General features: G+C 36.8%; 1 protein-coding gene across 10 annotated transcripts in view; it reads left to right on the top strand.

Moving 5' to 3' along the window:
* The window catches only part of PDE1A (phosphodiesterase 1A), a 197,445-nt gene that overhangs the window by 161,975 nt on the left and 21,162 nt on the right, over window positions 1-14,308 (top strand). For all 10 annotated transcript variants that reach the window (XM_052676054.1, XM_052676053.1, XM_052676052.1 and 7 more), the window contains 4 exons: window positions 5,154-5,254; window positions 7,250-7,375; window positions 12,769-12,870; window positions 12,988-13,108. In XM_052676054.1, coding sequence (XP_052532014.1) covers window positions 5,154-5,254; window positions 7,250-7,375; window positions 12,769-12,870; window positions 12,988-13,108 — 450 coding nt within the window. The remainder of the gene's footprint in view (window positions 1-5,153; window positions 5,255-7,249; window positions 7,376-12,768; window positions 12,871-12,987; window positions 13,109-14,308) is intronic.

Below are 14,308 nucleotides of genomic sequence, written 5' to 3'. Positions count from 1 at the left end.
CTTCAGCAAAAAGCTCCTTGAAAATTATTCAGAGAGATTCCAGTCTTCTGTTTAACAATTCTTCCAGCTTGATGTTGAGGAGAAAAAGGGGGGAAAAAAAATCGTTGTTAAACCCTTTTTGCTTTTCATTGGCTGAGCTTTGGCATTGCATATCATATTAAAAGAGATATTTGCAGTAGTGGGTGGGTGAGAATTTTTCACTTCCACATTGGAGCCTGGGAGGCGTGATCAGACAAGGAAACTTCAGTATCTGCTGAGATCTTGGCCATTGAAAGAAATACTGATTCAGTTCAGGTTTACTCAAACACTCTGAGCTGCTTTTTCTTTTGGTATATAACCATCTTTAGGACTGCCACTGTGTGTCACATATGCCTTCAATAGGCAGGAAATTGCATTTGCCTTGCGCTTTTGCAATATCCCAATATTCTTTTGTGTTAACTTTGGGATCTGAAGTGAGTCTGTGCAAGCAGTTTTACTCTTGTTTACTCATGTTTGATTTAATAGCAGCTGTGAAAGTCTCCTCACTATCAGGTTGCGAGACAAAAATGAGTACTGACTGGAAGTAAATGGACATTTCTGTCAATGGACTTTTGATGATTTGTCTTCAGTATGAATGCACCTTTTTATTTTTTTTTTTAATTTACAAAATGCCAGACGTGTGGAAAGTGATAGTGTCTGATTTCTGTTTGTAGAGCCTTGAAATGAATCCATGAGACTTTGGGAAAGGAAAATTTTTAGGCTGACTGTAAATGTTTGTACTTCAACATATAGACAATAAATGACAGTTATTTACCTATGCTAAGCCTTTTCTACCTGAAAGCTTTGGCTTCAGGAGAGAACAAGTCTCTAGGCATTGCAGTAATTAATTCTGTAGTTTGAAGGAAGCTTTTTACTTCTAAACATGGAGATTTTCAGGCCACATTTTAAGGCAAATACTGCTTGTGGAGTGATGTCTGGAATCTTCACCAGCCAGTATTCCCTTTGACACTGAGATATTTTCTTGAGAAAGGACTTCCATAGAAGCCTGAAAAATGGGTTAGGCAACTCTCTTAACTCCAACCCAAAGCTGTTGTATTAGATGTTCACTTATTAAAGAAACATTTTAATAAAAGAAAAAGCTTGAATGCATCATGGATCAGAGCAAGCATTAAGTCATGTGAAGCATGTCTCTGGTGCAGGATAAGCAGTTCAACAGGGAGAAAAATCCCTTTGTTGTATTACAGATTACAAACATTAAAATTATAAACATTCTTTTGGCTTACTGCAGCTGTGCTCTTTCTCCCTTCAAAAAAGACAATAGCATTCCAGATTTCCTTCATGGTGCCAGAACAAACTTTGAACTTTGTGAGTTATACTAGTTAATTTGGAATGATTAGCCATTGATTAAACAGTGCAACACACTTCAGAAGGCTCTGAACACCGAATCAAAGAATCTGCTTTGTATTTGAGTATCTGCTGTTCCACCAGATACACATGAGATTGAGAAAGGCCTCAACAACTCAAGTGGTACAATGTAGGCAATTTAACTTTGTAACTGCACTTGGATGTGATTTGGACAACTATTTTCAGAGAAGCATAAACTTCAGTGCTGTTACTTTGCTGTAGAAGCTCATTAATCTTGCAATATCCGTGCAAAATATTCCTGTAAAATTAGGCCACTTTTTAAATATTCGCTTTTGAATTGCTGAATTATGATACTGGAAAGTTCTTGGAAAGTTACCTAACTAGGACACCACTTAGTCAAGAGTGCCTTCAAACAGATGCAGTTTGCCAGGCAGAAGAAACATTTATAGAAATCAGTGTTTGAAAGGAGGCCTAGTGATTCCGCAGCTTGCAGTGTATTTCTGTCCAAATGTCATTTGCAGTCTGAGAATTCATCACTATATGCACAAATGTTCTGCTTAACTTTTTTTTCTTTCATTCTTTGCTGTTGCCTGATTAATTTTAGCCCTCCTGAACCAAGAAGTTGGCTTCTTGATCTAATTGTTTTTGGAGTGTGTCCTTTGTAATACTAATTGTAATTCTGCTGTATCGTCTATCAATTACTTGGACAGGAAGCGATTTGATACAATTGTATATCAGATTCCTCGGAGTTTTGCAGACTGACATTTGGTTTGAAATTCTTGTGCTTTTACTGTACCTTGAGGAGCTGATTCTGACAGCAAAGAATGGCTGTCTTGCTTATTCACTTCTGAAAGACACAGTGAAGCAAATGTTAGAAGAAACTGAGATTTGAAAATCTTTTTTGTAATTCCTATTGTGGAGGTCATTTGTATATCTGTTTGGCACTTGGAGTACAGTCAGATTTCAGCATTTGGCAAAAGTTTGACTGTTCATAGCTTTTGGTTTGAAAGCTTTTAGAAAGGTTATGGTGAAGAATAATATATTTTCAGTGTCTTGTTTAAAGAAATAGAATGATCATCATATTTTATGGAAGACATTGCCTGTCTATCTTAAGAAATGAGTTTCAGCCACTTCAGATCACTTCAGATGTGTTAGGAAGTTAGATATCACAGATGGCAGACAATCTATTAACTTCTCCAAGAGATTAAATCCCAGATGATACAACTGAAATATATAGCTCAAGCTAGCATTTATGAGATCTTCATCTCTACAAATTTAAGAATCCAAATCCCAGGGAATACATCTTGTGAAGAACTTTTGAGTCATCGATCATCTTCCCACCATCTCTTTTCTCCTCCCACATACCTGTATTGCTCAAATGAAAAGAAAAAATGTCTTTGCTATCAACCAGGGTATTGTGAGACTCACAGCTTTACTCATTTTTTAATCCAGCCTTGTTTAAAGAAATAGTTAGAACCAGAGTTCATGAAAAGTTAAGGTGCATCGATTTATAAAGCAATTTATAGTACTGCAAAGCATCTCTCAGTAGAGAGCTCTCTCAAGATTTTTTTGGTTGTTTTTTTTTTTTTTTTTTTCCAACAGTAGTTACACTCTCATGGCTGAATATCTGCTAGCAGGGAAGTAGGTTCCAGCTCCTTGCTGTCTGCCAGACCTCTGGATACCAGAACCTGCTTTGCACACTCCTATTGAAATAAATTAACTTGGCTTTTAGAGAGAAAGCTTACTCCTCTTCCTTAGAAATCCCTTAGCTAAATAGTTCTCAATTTCTCTGATTTTGACACTAATCTGAATTTTGACGATATTGCTGCAGTGTCCAGAATACTTACTTTCATGAGCACAGTATGAAAATTCTGTGTAGTCTACAGATATTGTTTGTAAGAAGCTCTCTTGACTTGTAAATGAATTATCTAGCAACTATTTTGGTTGCTAAAAAAGTTGAGGCTTAAAAAAGCATCTGAAAGAAAAAGTTTGTATTTGGCTTTGGTTGCTCATAATTTCTGGATTTCTGTTCTATTTGGTATGTTGAAAACATCGTGAAAGTCAGGACGAGTCATGGCCTAGTTTCTAACGACAGACAATACTATGAAGGTCAATGTTTCCATTTTTAGAACTGCTTACAGTACATTCTCATTCCTCTGTTGTGACCTTTTAAAATCTATACAGCTAGTACTTGTTGTTCCTTGGCTGCCTTAGCTGGTCTCTGAATGACCTATTTTATTGTTCTCACACAGCTAATGAATTTTGACTGTTTCCTTTCTTTATTGAAAAACTGATACCACTTCTGGCGCTGCGTGCATCTCATGTAGGGCATGGCATTCGCTCCAAAACTAATGCCTCCTATTCATTTCCACGGAGACTATAACAGATACAACGAGCAAAATAGCGCTATTTGATGGAGCAAACTCTCAGCTACAAAACGCTTTTTTTCAATATAGTCACCACCACTGGTCAATCTGCTGATGAGCTGACAGCAGTGCTCTTCATTTCATGGTGTGACAGCTGTGTATGCCTGTCTGGAATGTAGCTTGTCTTTCACGTCACTGTTGCCACTGCTCATGTGCACCACCCACCACCTCACTATGCTCACATCCACTGTTTGGTCTCTGTAAACCTTCAGCTAGTATTGAATTGGTCAATAGGTGCCATTTTTTCCACATGGAGGAATTCAGCGGCACACCTTTGCTTCGTACACACTTCCATGTCAGACACCATTTTGTCAGACTGCTCACCTCCTGCCGTCTGTCTCATGGCAATATAATGTAATGGAATGTTGGTGGGAAGGTTCATCCTCTACAGCCATACTGCCAACATCTACCTCTGACGCCATAGGCCAAAATAACAAAATAGGAGGCATTGCTTTTGGAGCAGCCCTGGTGCATGTATGTATATATTTGGGTTAAAATCATTCGTAGATCTTTTAGCACAGAAGCTTACTTCTACACAGGAAAAAATCTGAAATATGTGTGGAAATACCTGACTGTCATTTGACTTAATCAGTCCTATGTCTGTGGGCTTAACTATCACTTGATGCTTCTGCCCCTATTTTTGGGGGGAGTAAATTTTCTCCTGATGCTTTAAGTATTTACCATTAAAGAAAGTAGAACTTGAATGAGAAAATAACAAAGCTGATTATACCAACAAAGCAATCTTGAATTAGCCAGAGGTATAAAAGTGCAGAAAATTCTTGTGCTTGTGTGACTATCTGTGTTTTCTTTTGTTCTGTGTAACTGTATACTAATTTTATGCACCATATTTGTACATTTCTGAAAGCAATATGGTAGCACAAAGTACAATATAATTTAGAAAAGAAAAATCTCCCATGACCTAATTTCAGTATTATAGTTGTACCTAAAAAGGTATTGTAAACTGCATATTTTTTCACTGAAAAAAAAAGAAATTACAGCCTTAGCTCTGTAAAAAGCTTTTAGAAGAATTTACTACAATTTAGCAAGTGTCACATATTGGTTAGCATATTAGACACCTCCCACCCCAAATAACAGTAAAGTACACCACTTAATTTTCTTAAAAGCTGCTTATATGTTATGGCTGACAGTATTTACTTTGCTAGTGTCCATAAAGGCTTTAACTGAGTCTTGGAGACATTCAAATAAGCAGAAGGAGTAATTTTATTGTACAATACTTAGGCATGGTGGCTGTATAGTCAGCTGGAATCAAAAAATGATGAAGTTTACTTTAGCTGAAGGTCATGCAGAACACTTCAGTAATGCAGTTAATCTGAATTAGGCAGCTATAGAAAACATAACTAAGATCTGTTTTTCATTTACTAGCACTGGCTCACAGAACTGGAAATTTTAGCAATGATTTTTGCAGCTGCCATCCATGATTATGAACATACGGGGACCACAAACAATTTTCATATTCAGACAAGGTAAGCAATGTTGTTCTTGAAGCATCAAGCCTGGAGTTTGCTGTTGATTATTCCAAGCTGTTTCATACCTCTTACTGGTGCTGCCAGAAAGTAGCCAGACCATTCCAGATTTTATGAATTGAGTAAGCAGGGAAAAACCTTCAAGCACAGCTTTAGCAATCCCTACCAAGGATCCTCCCCTAACATGTCATGATAACATCTGCAGTAGCTATGACAAAGAAATCCATTTTGAAAGTTAGGCTCACTGCATTCTGATTCAGGCATAGTATGTCATAGCCTCTGGTCCAGAACATTAACATATGCCTTAAAATATATTCAGCTTACTGAATGAGAAACTCTGACAGATAAGGTACAGATACTGTGCCCAAGGGTTAAGTGTAATTAAATCCAGGACATACTCATGCCCTGGGTTGTGCCCTTAAACAATGAAGAAATTCAAGATCTGTAGCTGCAATAAAGGCATAATTCTTTTCCTCCTCTGCACAGCCTTTCTAAAAATAAACTCTAGTTTGTAGTTCCAAGTTTACACTACTTTTCTATTTTTGTCATTAATATTTTGCTCTGGAGTATTGCAAAAGTTAAAAAAAAAAAAAAAAGAATTACACTGTTTGACTCTTGCTTGGACATACAAACAGGTATTTGTTTTGTGGTAGAGACCAACTAAGCTCATTCTTTGCTCTTAGTGAATTTGCCCTGATGTGACGTCTCAGGGTGTTATTCCAGTTTCTTTTGCCAGCAAGATGCTGAGGAAAAGGCTGGCATAATCATATCCAATTTCATTTCTGATTAAAACTGTGCATGATTAGCCATGTGGGCCAAAGTGTTCTTCATAACCTTGTGTGATTGGTAAATCATTAATTTTCCCATGATTTTAGAAAGATTATGAACATAAACTTACTCACTGTTTAGGTAGGATATTGTTCGTTCCTTTTAAGTAAACTTTCCAATCCTATTTTTTCAGTTTCCCCAGTGCCATACCATACATGTGAGTGGTTAAACTGAACGTTTCATATTGTTCATCAGAACAAGGAATTGAATTTACCATATTAAGATCATAGTAAGCTGCACTGATAAGTCATTCCACCTCCCCTGCAGTACATATTGATCAGCTCACTGAACTGAGATATTCCGGAACAACAGAAGAGAAGTGGAGCAGAGAGGGGAAACCTAAGGTTGCCTAACAAGTCAAGTTGGGTTTTGGGAAAACAAGTTCCCCAAGAATTAATGAACTCTGAAGTATGATAAATCTGTATTGCATCCAAATTTCTGAAAAATCCATATGTAATTTTGGTATTTTAAGTTAGGCTCTTATTAGGAAGGAAAGGATGCAGTTGAGTATGGTAACTTTAAGGGTCAGGCTTTAGAAAGAATTTCAATGCAATCAAGATTCAGCTTTGTATTTCTTCCATTTCCTTCTTACAAGGCTCAAAGTGAGGCTGCTTTTCTACGAGAACAGGGGATCCGTTTATAACTTATGAAATTGAAGTTTTAAAACATTTTAAAGTTTACAGATCTTTTGGATTGCGAGTGACATGAGCGAAAGCACGTCTCTCAGAATAGAGGTGGTAATTTTTTAATACCCATTCTATTTGTAGATCTCCTCTCTTGTGAATGAGTTGCATTTTAAATGGTTGTGTTGCCAAGGAGTATTTCTAAGTGGCCTCAAAGAGCATCTCTATTGCTCTGTGATCCAATACTGTCAAGAAGCTCTAGGTTTGCTTCACAGGTTATTGGCGCAGTTTTAGAGTAAAAACAAAATGTTATATATTTAAAAAGATTACTTTCACATGGGCAATATATACAGTGGTAATGATGATATTTTTATGCAGATAGTATGGAAGCTTTATCATAATTTGATTTGATATTTATTTGATAGAAAAAATAAACATAGTTGGAGAGATGTAAATATATATGGTCAGTAGTTCTCAATGTTCTTCCTTCTCCAGCACTGCCATTGGGATGTTATTGAAAATTGTGCCTTTTTTTTAACACTAGGTCAGATGTTGCAATATTGTACAATGATCGGTCTGTTCTTGAAAACCATCATGTAAGTGCTGCTTATAGACTAATGCAAGAGGAAGAGATGAACATCCTGACAAATTTAACCAAAGATGACTGGAGGTAAGTAGTGTTTAGATACTCAAACATAATTCTGGTATTTAAAAATACTGAAAAACTCCAGGCTTTCTCTATAGAGTCTATTTTAAGAGTTCAAGTTACAGGAAGAAACTTTTGGCTGTGGCGGGAGTAATGGATATTTAGAGCTTTGGGAAAGCTGCTGTCGTGTAAAGAAGTACTGTTTGGAAGTTGCCAAATAATTTTCCAAGTGAGGTTGTGCTTTTATGAGGCATGTTGTTGGACTGTGTGGACAATGTCTCTGATGAGATAGTTTTCAGGAAAACCACAGAACTGCCCCTGTTGAGATAGATTACCTTTGTCTAGTGATGGATTTTAAAACCACAGTGCAGAGTCATGCTCTACTGCCAGCGTGACCACTACTGCATCTGAGATTTCTGTGTGCAGATTTCTGCGCTGCATGATCACATCTTGTTAAGCATTAAAACATGAGTTATCTGCAGAGTCCAAAAATAATAAGGTAAGGGTTCAGAAGCACGTGTTTTTTTCTTCTTCTTCATTTTAATGTGCTTTCTGAAGATAATTTGAGTGGTTGAAAGAATCAGGAACGTAACTGCCATGCACGAATATCAGGAACGAAATTAGCAAGTGTTAGATCTATGATTTTCTCAGTTATTAAGGCAGCACGTTATCTTTGTATACCATAGATCTCTACTAGATCCATACATCAAGTCTTTAAATTTGAGTCTTATGTATGATTCTGTACGTATAAAATAAGTAGGTGGACTTTGAATCCAGATAGGGATGTTTTGCTTCCAGGAAGGTCTTCCACTGTAAAGGATGCCACCGTAAATTATAGAGCTGTAATTTGTTTATTGATGTTTTCACAAAAATGCAGAATTATAAAGAAATACAGGAATTTCAGAACAAATTTTGGTTTGGGATATGTTTACAGGCAGAAGATTGGTTTACATGGTAGATTTACATGATTTTACTCATTTACATGAGTAGAACATTCCAAAATAAATATTTTATTGAACGCAAGTCTGCTGATCCTTTTGGTTTTCAGTTCAGTATTTCTCAATAGATGCTCCACTATGCTTAATATTAAAAGTGTTTATTTATTTATTTATTTTAATTTAGTAAGATAATGAGAGGAGAAACAAAATTTTTCATTCTTATAAAGGATTTATTCTCAGGTGATACTCATTTGATTTAGTTATCATAAAGTTTGCATTGTAAATTTACTTCTGGAGAAAGATCTCTGGAAATGATAAACTTCAACAGTGATTCCCGTATAAACCCAGTTCTTCATTACCAGCACAATGGATAATCAGAAGGCTGGAGCACCTCTCCTACGAAGACAGGCTGAGGGAGCTGGGCTTGTTCAGTCTGGAGAAGAGAAGGCTTCAGGGAGACCTCATTGCAGCCTTTCAGTATTTAAAGGGAAATTATAAATAGAAGGGAAATCTGCTTTTTGCAGGGGTAGGTAGTGACAGGACAAGAGAGAGTGGTTTAAAACTGAAGGAAGGGAGATTTAGATTAGATGTTGGGGGAAGTTTTTCACAGAGAGAGTGGTGAGGTGCTGGAACAGTCTGCCCAGGGAGGTTGTTGATGCCCCGTTCCTAGAGGTATTCAAGGCCAGGATGGATGGGGCCCTGGGCAGCCTGATCTGGTGCTCGATCTAGCAGTTGGCAACCCTGCCCACAGCAGGAGGGTTAAATCTATATGATCTTTAAGGTCCTGTCTAACCAAAGACATTCTATAATTCTAACATGAGCAGGGGTCTTTCTCTGCTGGGAACTCTTTTGGGCCTCTGTGATGCTTATTAAGAGCTGTTGAGAGTGGAGATGTGATTGTGCCAGTAGGCAGCCAGCAGGAGCTGGGATTTTTCATCTTTTAAAATCATAACTTGTAGAAGAGGTAATGAATTTCACTTCTTTAAGCTAGTTGCTTTGAATATGTGCCCCCAGCTGGTGTCATTTCATACACTGTCCTGCCAGAGAGCATGTAGAAAGCAGTTAGACTTTCTGATGCAGTTGAATTTCAGTTCAAAACTGGACCAAAGTCCTGGATTCATAGTCACTAGTGACCTCCTTGAATGAGTGTAGCCTGGGAATACCTGCAGCAATATGTAGTTGGATGTCAGCTGGTACTCTTCATTCCAGTCCTTCCCTTTTGCTATATCAGGAAGAAAAGAGTGATAGGATGATAGAAAGTATTGCCCAGTGGAAAGAGAAGCCTATGGTTTCCAGGCGTGTGATGTTTGTAATATAACGCTCTGATATGCTGCAACAGAATAAAGGAGGGGATATGATAGATTATTTTCACTTTTTGGAAGTACTCTCTTCTCTGTAAAGACTGCTTAGTCTAGTCTGTATGAAACCTGCCTAACAAGCTCAAGCAATTACAGTAGGACACAGAGTTCCACGGTTTGTTGCTTAGACAGACTCTTAAAGTCTGTTGTTGGTAGTAAATATAAATGATAATTTGCTCAACTTTTTAATGTACTTCCTCACACTGATGAATTTCTTGATTACCATCAGATCTGGTTGTTTTTTTTTTACTTACAGTGATTTTATTTTTTATTTTATATTAACACCTCTGCTTATTTACACACTGTAATTCTCTATTTCAGCAAGATGAAGCAAAATGACTGGGAATGACTTTATAGTATTACACTTGATTTTCTACAACTTAACTTCAAGAAGATAAATGAACTAATAAACAGTCATCTTCATTTGAGCTTAAAGCACAGGACTTGGGTCTGAGCAGGGAAATGCTGCCAATTACAAGTCACCAATTACAAGTGAACAGGCGATATTAAGGTTTCAAACCATTCCAGTTATAAAGCATATATTGATATATTGTCTGATTATATAAAAATATGGACAAAAAATGTACGTTGTGTGCAGTGCATAATGCACAGCTTATCTTTCACAACTTCCTCTGGCATTATTCTGTTTGAGGAAAGTAGAATTGCTGTAACTTGCAAGATTGCCTTAGGTCTTCAGTTTCCTACTTCCTAGCCTGTTCCTAAGGTTTTAGTTCAATGATCCAACTGTGTCCAACTGACTAAATGTCATTGTCACAAACAAATCCTGGTGACATGGGATTCAGTTTATTGGTTGACTACTTTCTGAAGAAACGAACGTATCGCTCTTTGTCTCTTGTCTATCACAGCATTATTCATGTTGTTTTTTCATGTCATATTTCATCTACTACTTGTTTATAAACATCCATAGGTCATATGGCTATGGGAGAGCTAAGAAAGGATGACAACAAAGGACACAACCAATTGCTTAAGGAATATGTATATACAAAACCAGTATTTTTCCAATTGTGAGCTCCAAAAATTTGCTATGTGCTATAAATGAAATTGCTATACTTCTGATAGCAGACGTAAAGATGGCAGTTCCTATGTGTCATTTTGCTGTGGTAGTATTAGCAGCACTAACAGTGTTTGTCATGATGCCTTCAGCTGCCTGATGCTTAAGGGAGTGTGCAGTGTTTTCTCTCCTTCGATATGGAAGTTGAGAGTCTCCATGGAGATAGTTTGGGAACAGTCTGTGTCCAAGAGTAATCTTTTGTGCAGTGTTAGTAGACTGAGCTCTCTTGGCTCTAGTAAAACTGTATTTAATGTTTCCCTGCCAGTTCTGTATTTTCTGTCTCTCTGTTGATAAGAATGGGAGTGCAGGCAGGAAGCAATTGCAGACTGTAGGCGGAGAGCCTCTCCTTTGCTGTTATGTAGTGTTTTAGTGACCTGAAATATTGTGAAGTGTGTGAGAAGGGCAGTGCTAAACAATCTGATCCTTCTTCAGGTGCCAGAAGCATGAATGTGAGTTTGTCATCTGCCATGACAAAGCGAATCTACCAGAAGCAGCATGTTGATTGCATGCCTTGCATGGTGGGGCTGGCTTATTTCTAATTACCACTAGAAGAAAGTTCAGACAGGGAAAGTTCCTAGGAAAATCTTCATAGGAATAGAAGTTATCATCAATTAAGTTTTACAAAGAAGCAGCACTTAACAGTGCTGAGCTCTCGCTTTTCATGCAGCTAGGCTTTTTTTCTTCTTTTTTTTATTTATTTCTGGGTTTGGCTGTGTTTGAAAGATGCAGTTTCAAAGCAGTGTGGAGGAGAAACAGTTGGGATACAAATAAATTAGTCTCTCATTATGAGATCAGATAAGGTAAGACATTTTCTAAACTCAGTTTGTTATGGCTGCATATTATTTGAGAAGTGAGAGGGTTGAATCTTTATCCAGTTATCATCAAAGCAAGTCAAGAAGAAATACACAAAAATCAATGAGGAGTATTAACTTAAATGTGCAATTAATTTAATTCAGAAGCAGTGTTGATAATTCATTATAAAAACTACTCAGCTCTAAAAAAAACCAAACAATCTCTTTAAAATGTGTTCCTTTGAAAAACCTGCACTGTTAGTCAACTCAAAGATTGAATATACTACTAAAGATCAATGAGTGTTACTTAAGTAGAATTTTACTCTTGTAATTGATACTTAGAGACCTTCAAGATTAGCATTGTGCTCATGAAGAGTTATGCTGCATCAACAAAGATTTAATGTGGTGAATTCTCCTCCATTTACATATGTAAGTGGCACTCTTACATATAATAGCCAGTAGGTCATTTTAAAAGCATGAGAATAAAGTAGACTCCTGCATACAACCCTCAACATCAAGGAAACAGAATTCTTTGAATCAGTATGCTGTGGCAGTATTGTAGATGCTGAGTTTTCTTCAAGGCACAGTTATTGCTGCTTGACAAGTAAGAATTTGACAGTAGGAATTTGTACACTGTCTCACGTGATTCACATTTTACTATTTTCATATCCATTTAGTATGGCCAAGCCCATATCTCAGTGCAAAACACCTGCATACAGATAAACTATAAATTCTGAACTTGCTTTAACTCTTGTAATAGACATTAAGGCATTTTTGAATTGAAGAATAGTTTGACATAATGTTTGTATGTTAGCATAATGTTAATAGCGTTTTGTATGTAATACTTCTTGCTCTTTTAAATGTTTTCACCATCTTCTTCCTGTGTTGTTCCTGCTATGCACTGATATGAGGGCAATAATAAAAGATAACAATATATTCCCCTGTGTGGTGGTGAGCCCAGAGACTGACTGTAAAATATTTCACTGCTGAAAAATAAGGAAAGGCTTTAAGTGGGCGACAGTTTTAGTTTAAACAGTAGAAAAGAAGAATTAAAAAATAGTGTGACTCTGAAATGATAGAATTTGAAATAAAAAATTGCAAAGAGCATTTTTTGAAGTACATTGCTTCCACAGAATCTCTTTATGATTCAATAGTCAAGTTATTAACTATTTATTTAAATGATTTAAGATTTAAAGAAATATTCCATGCGTAGAATAAATGGTTTGTAACCAGTCATTTTGCTTTTAATTATTCTCAGGGAGTTGCGTAGCTTGGTCATTGAGATGGTCTTGTCAACAGATATGTCGGGTCATTTCCAACAAATTAAAACGATGCGGCATACTCTACAGCAGGCAGAGGGGTAGGTAATTTTCATTCTGTTCATTATCTCTAGTCTTTAAATGAGCTCATGTACAAGAAAAGACTCAAATAGTTGTTTTTGTTCTGAGATAATTGGAGCATGTCCTTGAATTGACAGGGTAGACAAAGCCAAAGCCATGTCTTTGATTCTACATGCAGCAGACATAAGCCATCCAGCAAAATCCTGGGAACTGCACTACCGGTGGACCATGGCCCTGATGGAAGAATTTTTTCGACAGGTGCCAATTAAAAAATCTTTTAATATACTACTTCAAGAAGCAAATGTTACACAATTAAGTATTTTCTTAAGTCTACCAGCAAGGATATTGTTGGCTGTGATTGATGAACACAGTCAGCAGTATATATTTCTTACTCTTAATACATACCACTGACATTAACTTTCATGTGAGTGAATAAGATGAAATTGTTGTAGCTTCATATCTATTTCAGCTGATTCTAAGTGTTGTAGCACTTTTTTCTTTTGATAATAATATAACTTGTCAAGCTGTTTTCATTCTGTAGACAGAGAATTATGTATGCTTTGAGTTAAAATGAAGCACTGATAGGATAGAAAGAGGGACTTGAAATTAGGAAGAATTCGTGTTCAGTGAAGAATGCTAAATGCCATCTCCATTTCATATTTCAGAAAATCCTCCTATTTCTTGCCAATGCTTGCCATGCATGTTCCACATCATTATGAAGGCTTTGCTTTTATTACAACCTAATACCAAAACAGAGAGAATCATCCTGTAAACCCTGTGGCCATATATCCTAAACAAAAATGAAGATGCAGTCTTGAGAAGGTTTTTTCATTTCTGTGAGATACTGAATTCAAAGAGAAAGCCCAGTAGGTGTTGATGTCACTGCTGACATTTTCTGACTTCTCCTCAGCAAGTGAAAAAAGCTTTTCTTCAAAGGGAAAATATTATCTCTGAAAGGAGTATTTGTGAGATAATGAAACAGTGTAATTCTCACTCACCTAAATTGTCATTATTATGCTATATATTGACATTTTCCAATCAGATAGGTCACACTGGAGAAGGAGACCAGATAATAAACAAGTCAGTAAATTAAGCTGTGAGATTTAGCTGATCTGCCCTAGAAGGTTCTTGCTGAGTTCAGTGTTTCTTTATACAAATTCTCACCAGGGAGCATCAGGGCATCCTTGACTCCGGGGTTTGCACTGGGGAGACCAAGTGGAGAGTTGATTCATTAATCTACGTAATGAGTGGACTACATTATATGGAAATACTGAGTAGCGTAATGAGTTTGGGTCCATTTCTGTAAATGAAAATAATGATTTTGAAGTTGAGAGGAAAAAAGAGGAGCAGACTATCACAGATATATGTTACTTGAAAAGGTCAGAAATGACAAACTGTAGAAACAGTTCAGATGCAGAGAGATGGACTAGAGAGAGCCCATGGGACAATGAGGCAATG

This window comes from Tympanuchus pallidicinctus, unplaced genomic scaffold, assembly GCF_026119805.1.
Source record: "Tympanuchus pallidicinctus isolate F22 unplaced genomic scaffold, pur_lepc_1.0 scaffold15, whole genome shotgun sequence".
NCBI classification, from domain to species: domain Eukaryota; kingdom Metazoa; phylum Chordata; class Aves; order Galliformes; family Phasianidae; genus Tympanuchus; species Tympanuchus pallidicinctus.
This window is presented reverse-complemented; position numbering and strand designations above follow the sequence as displayed.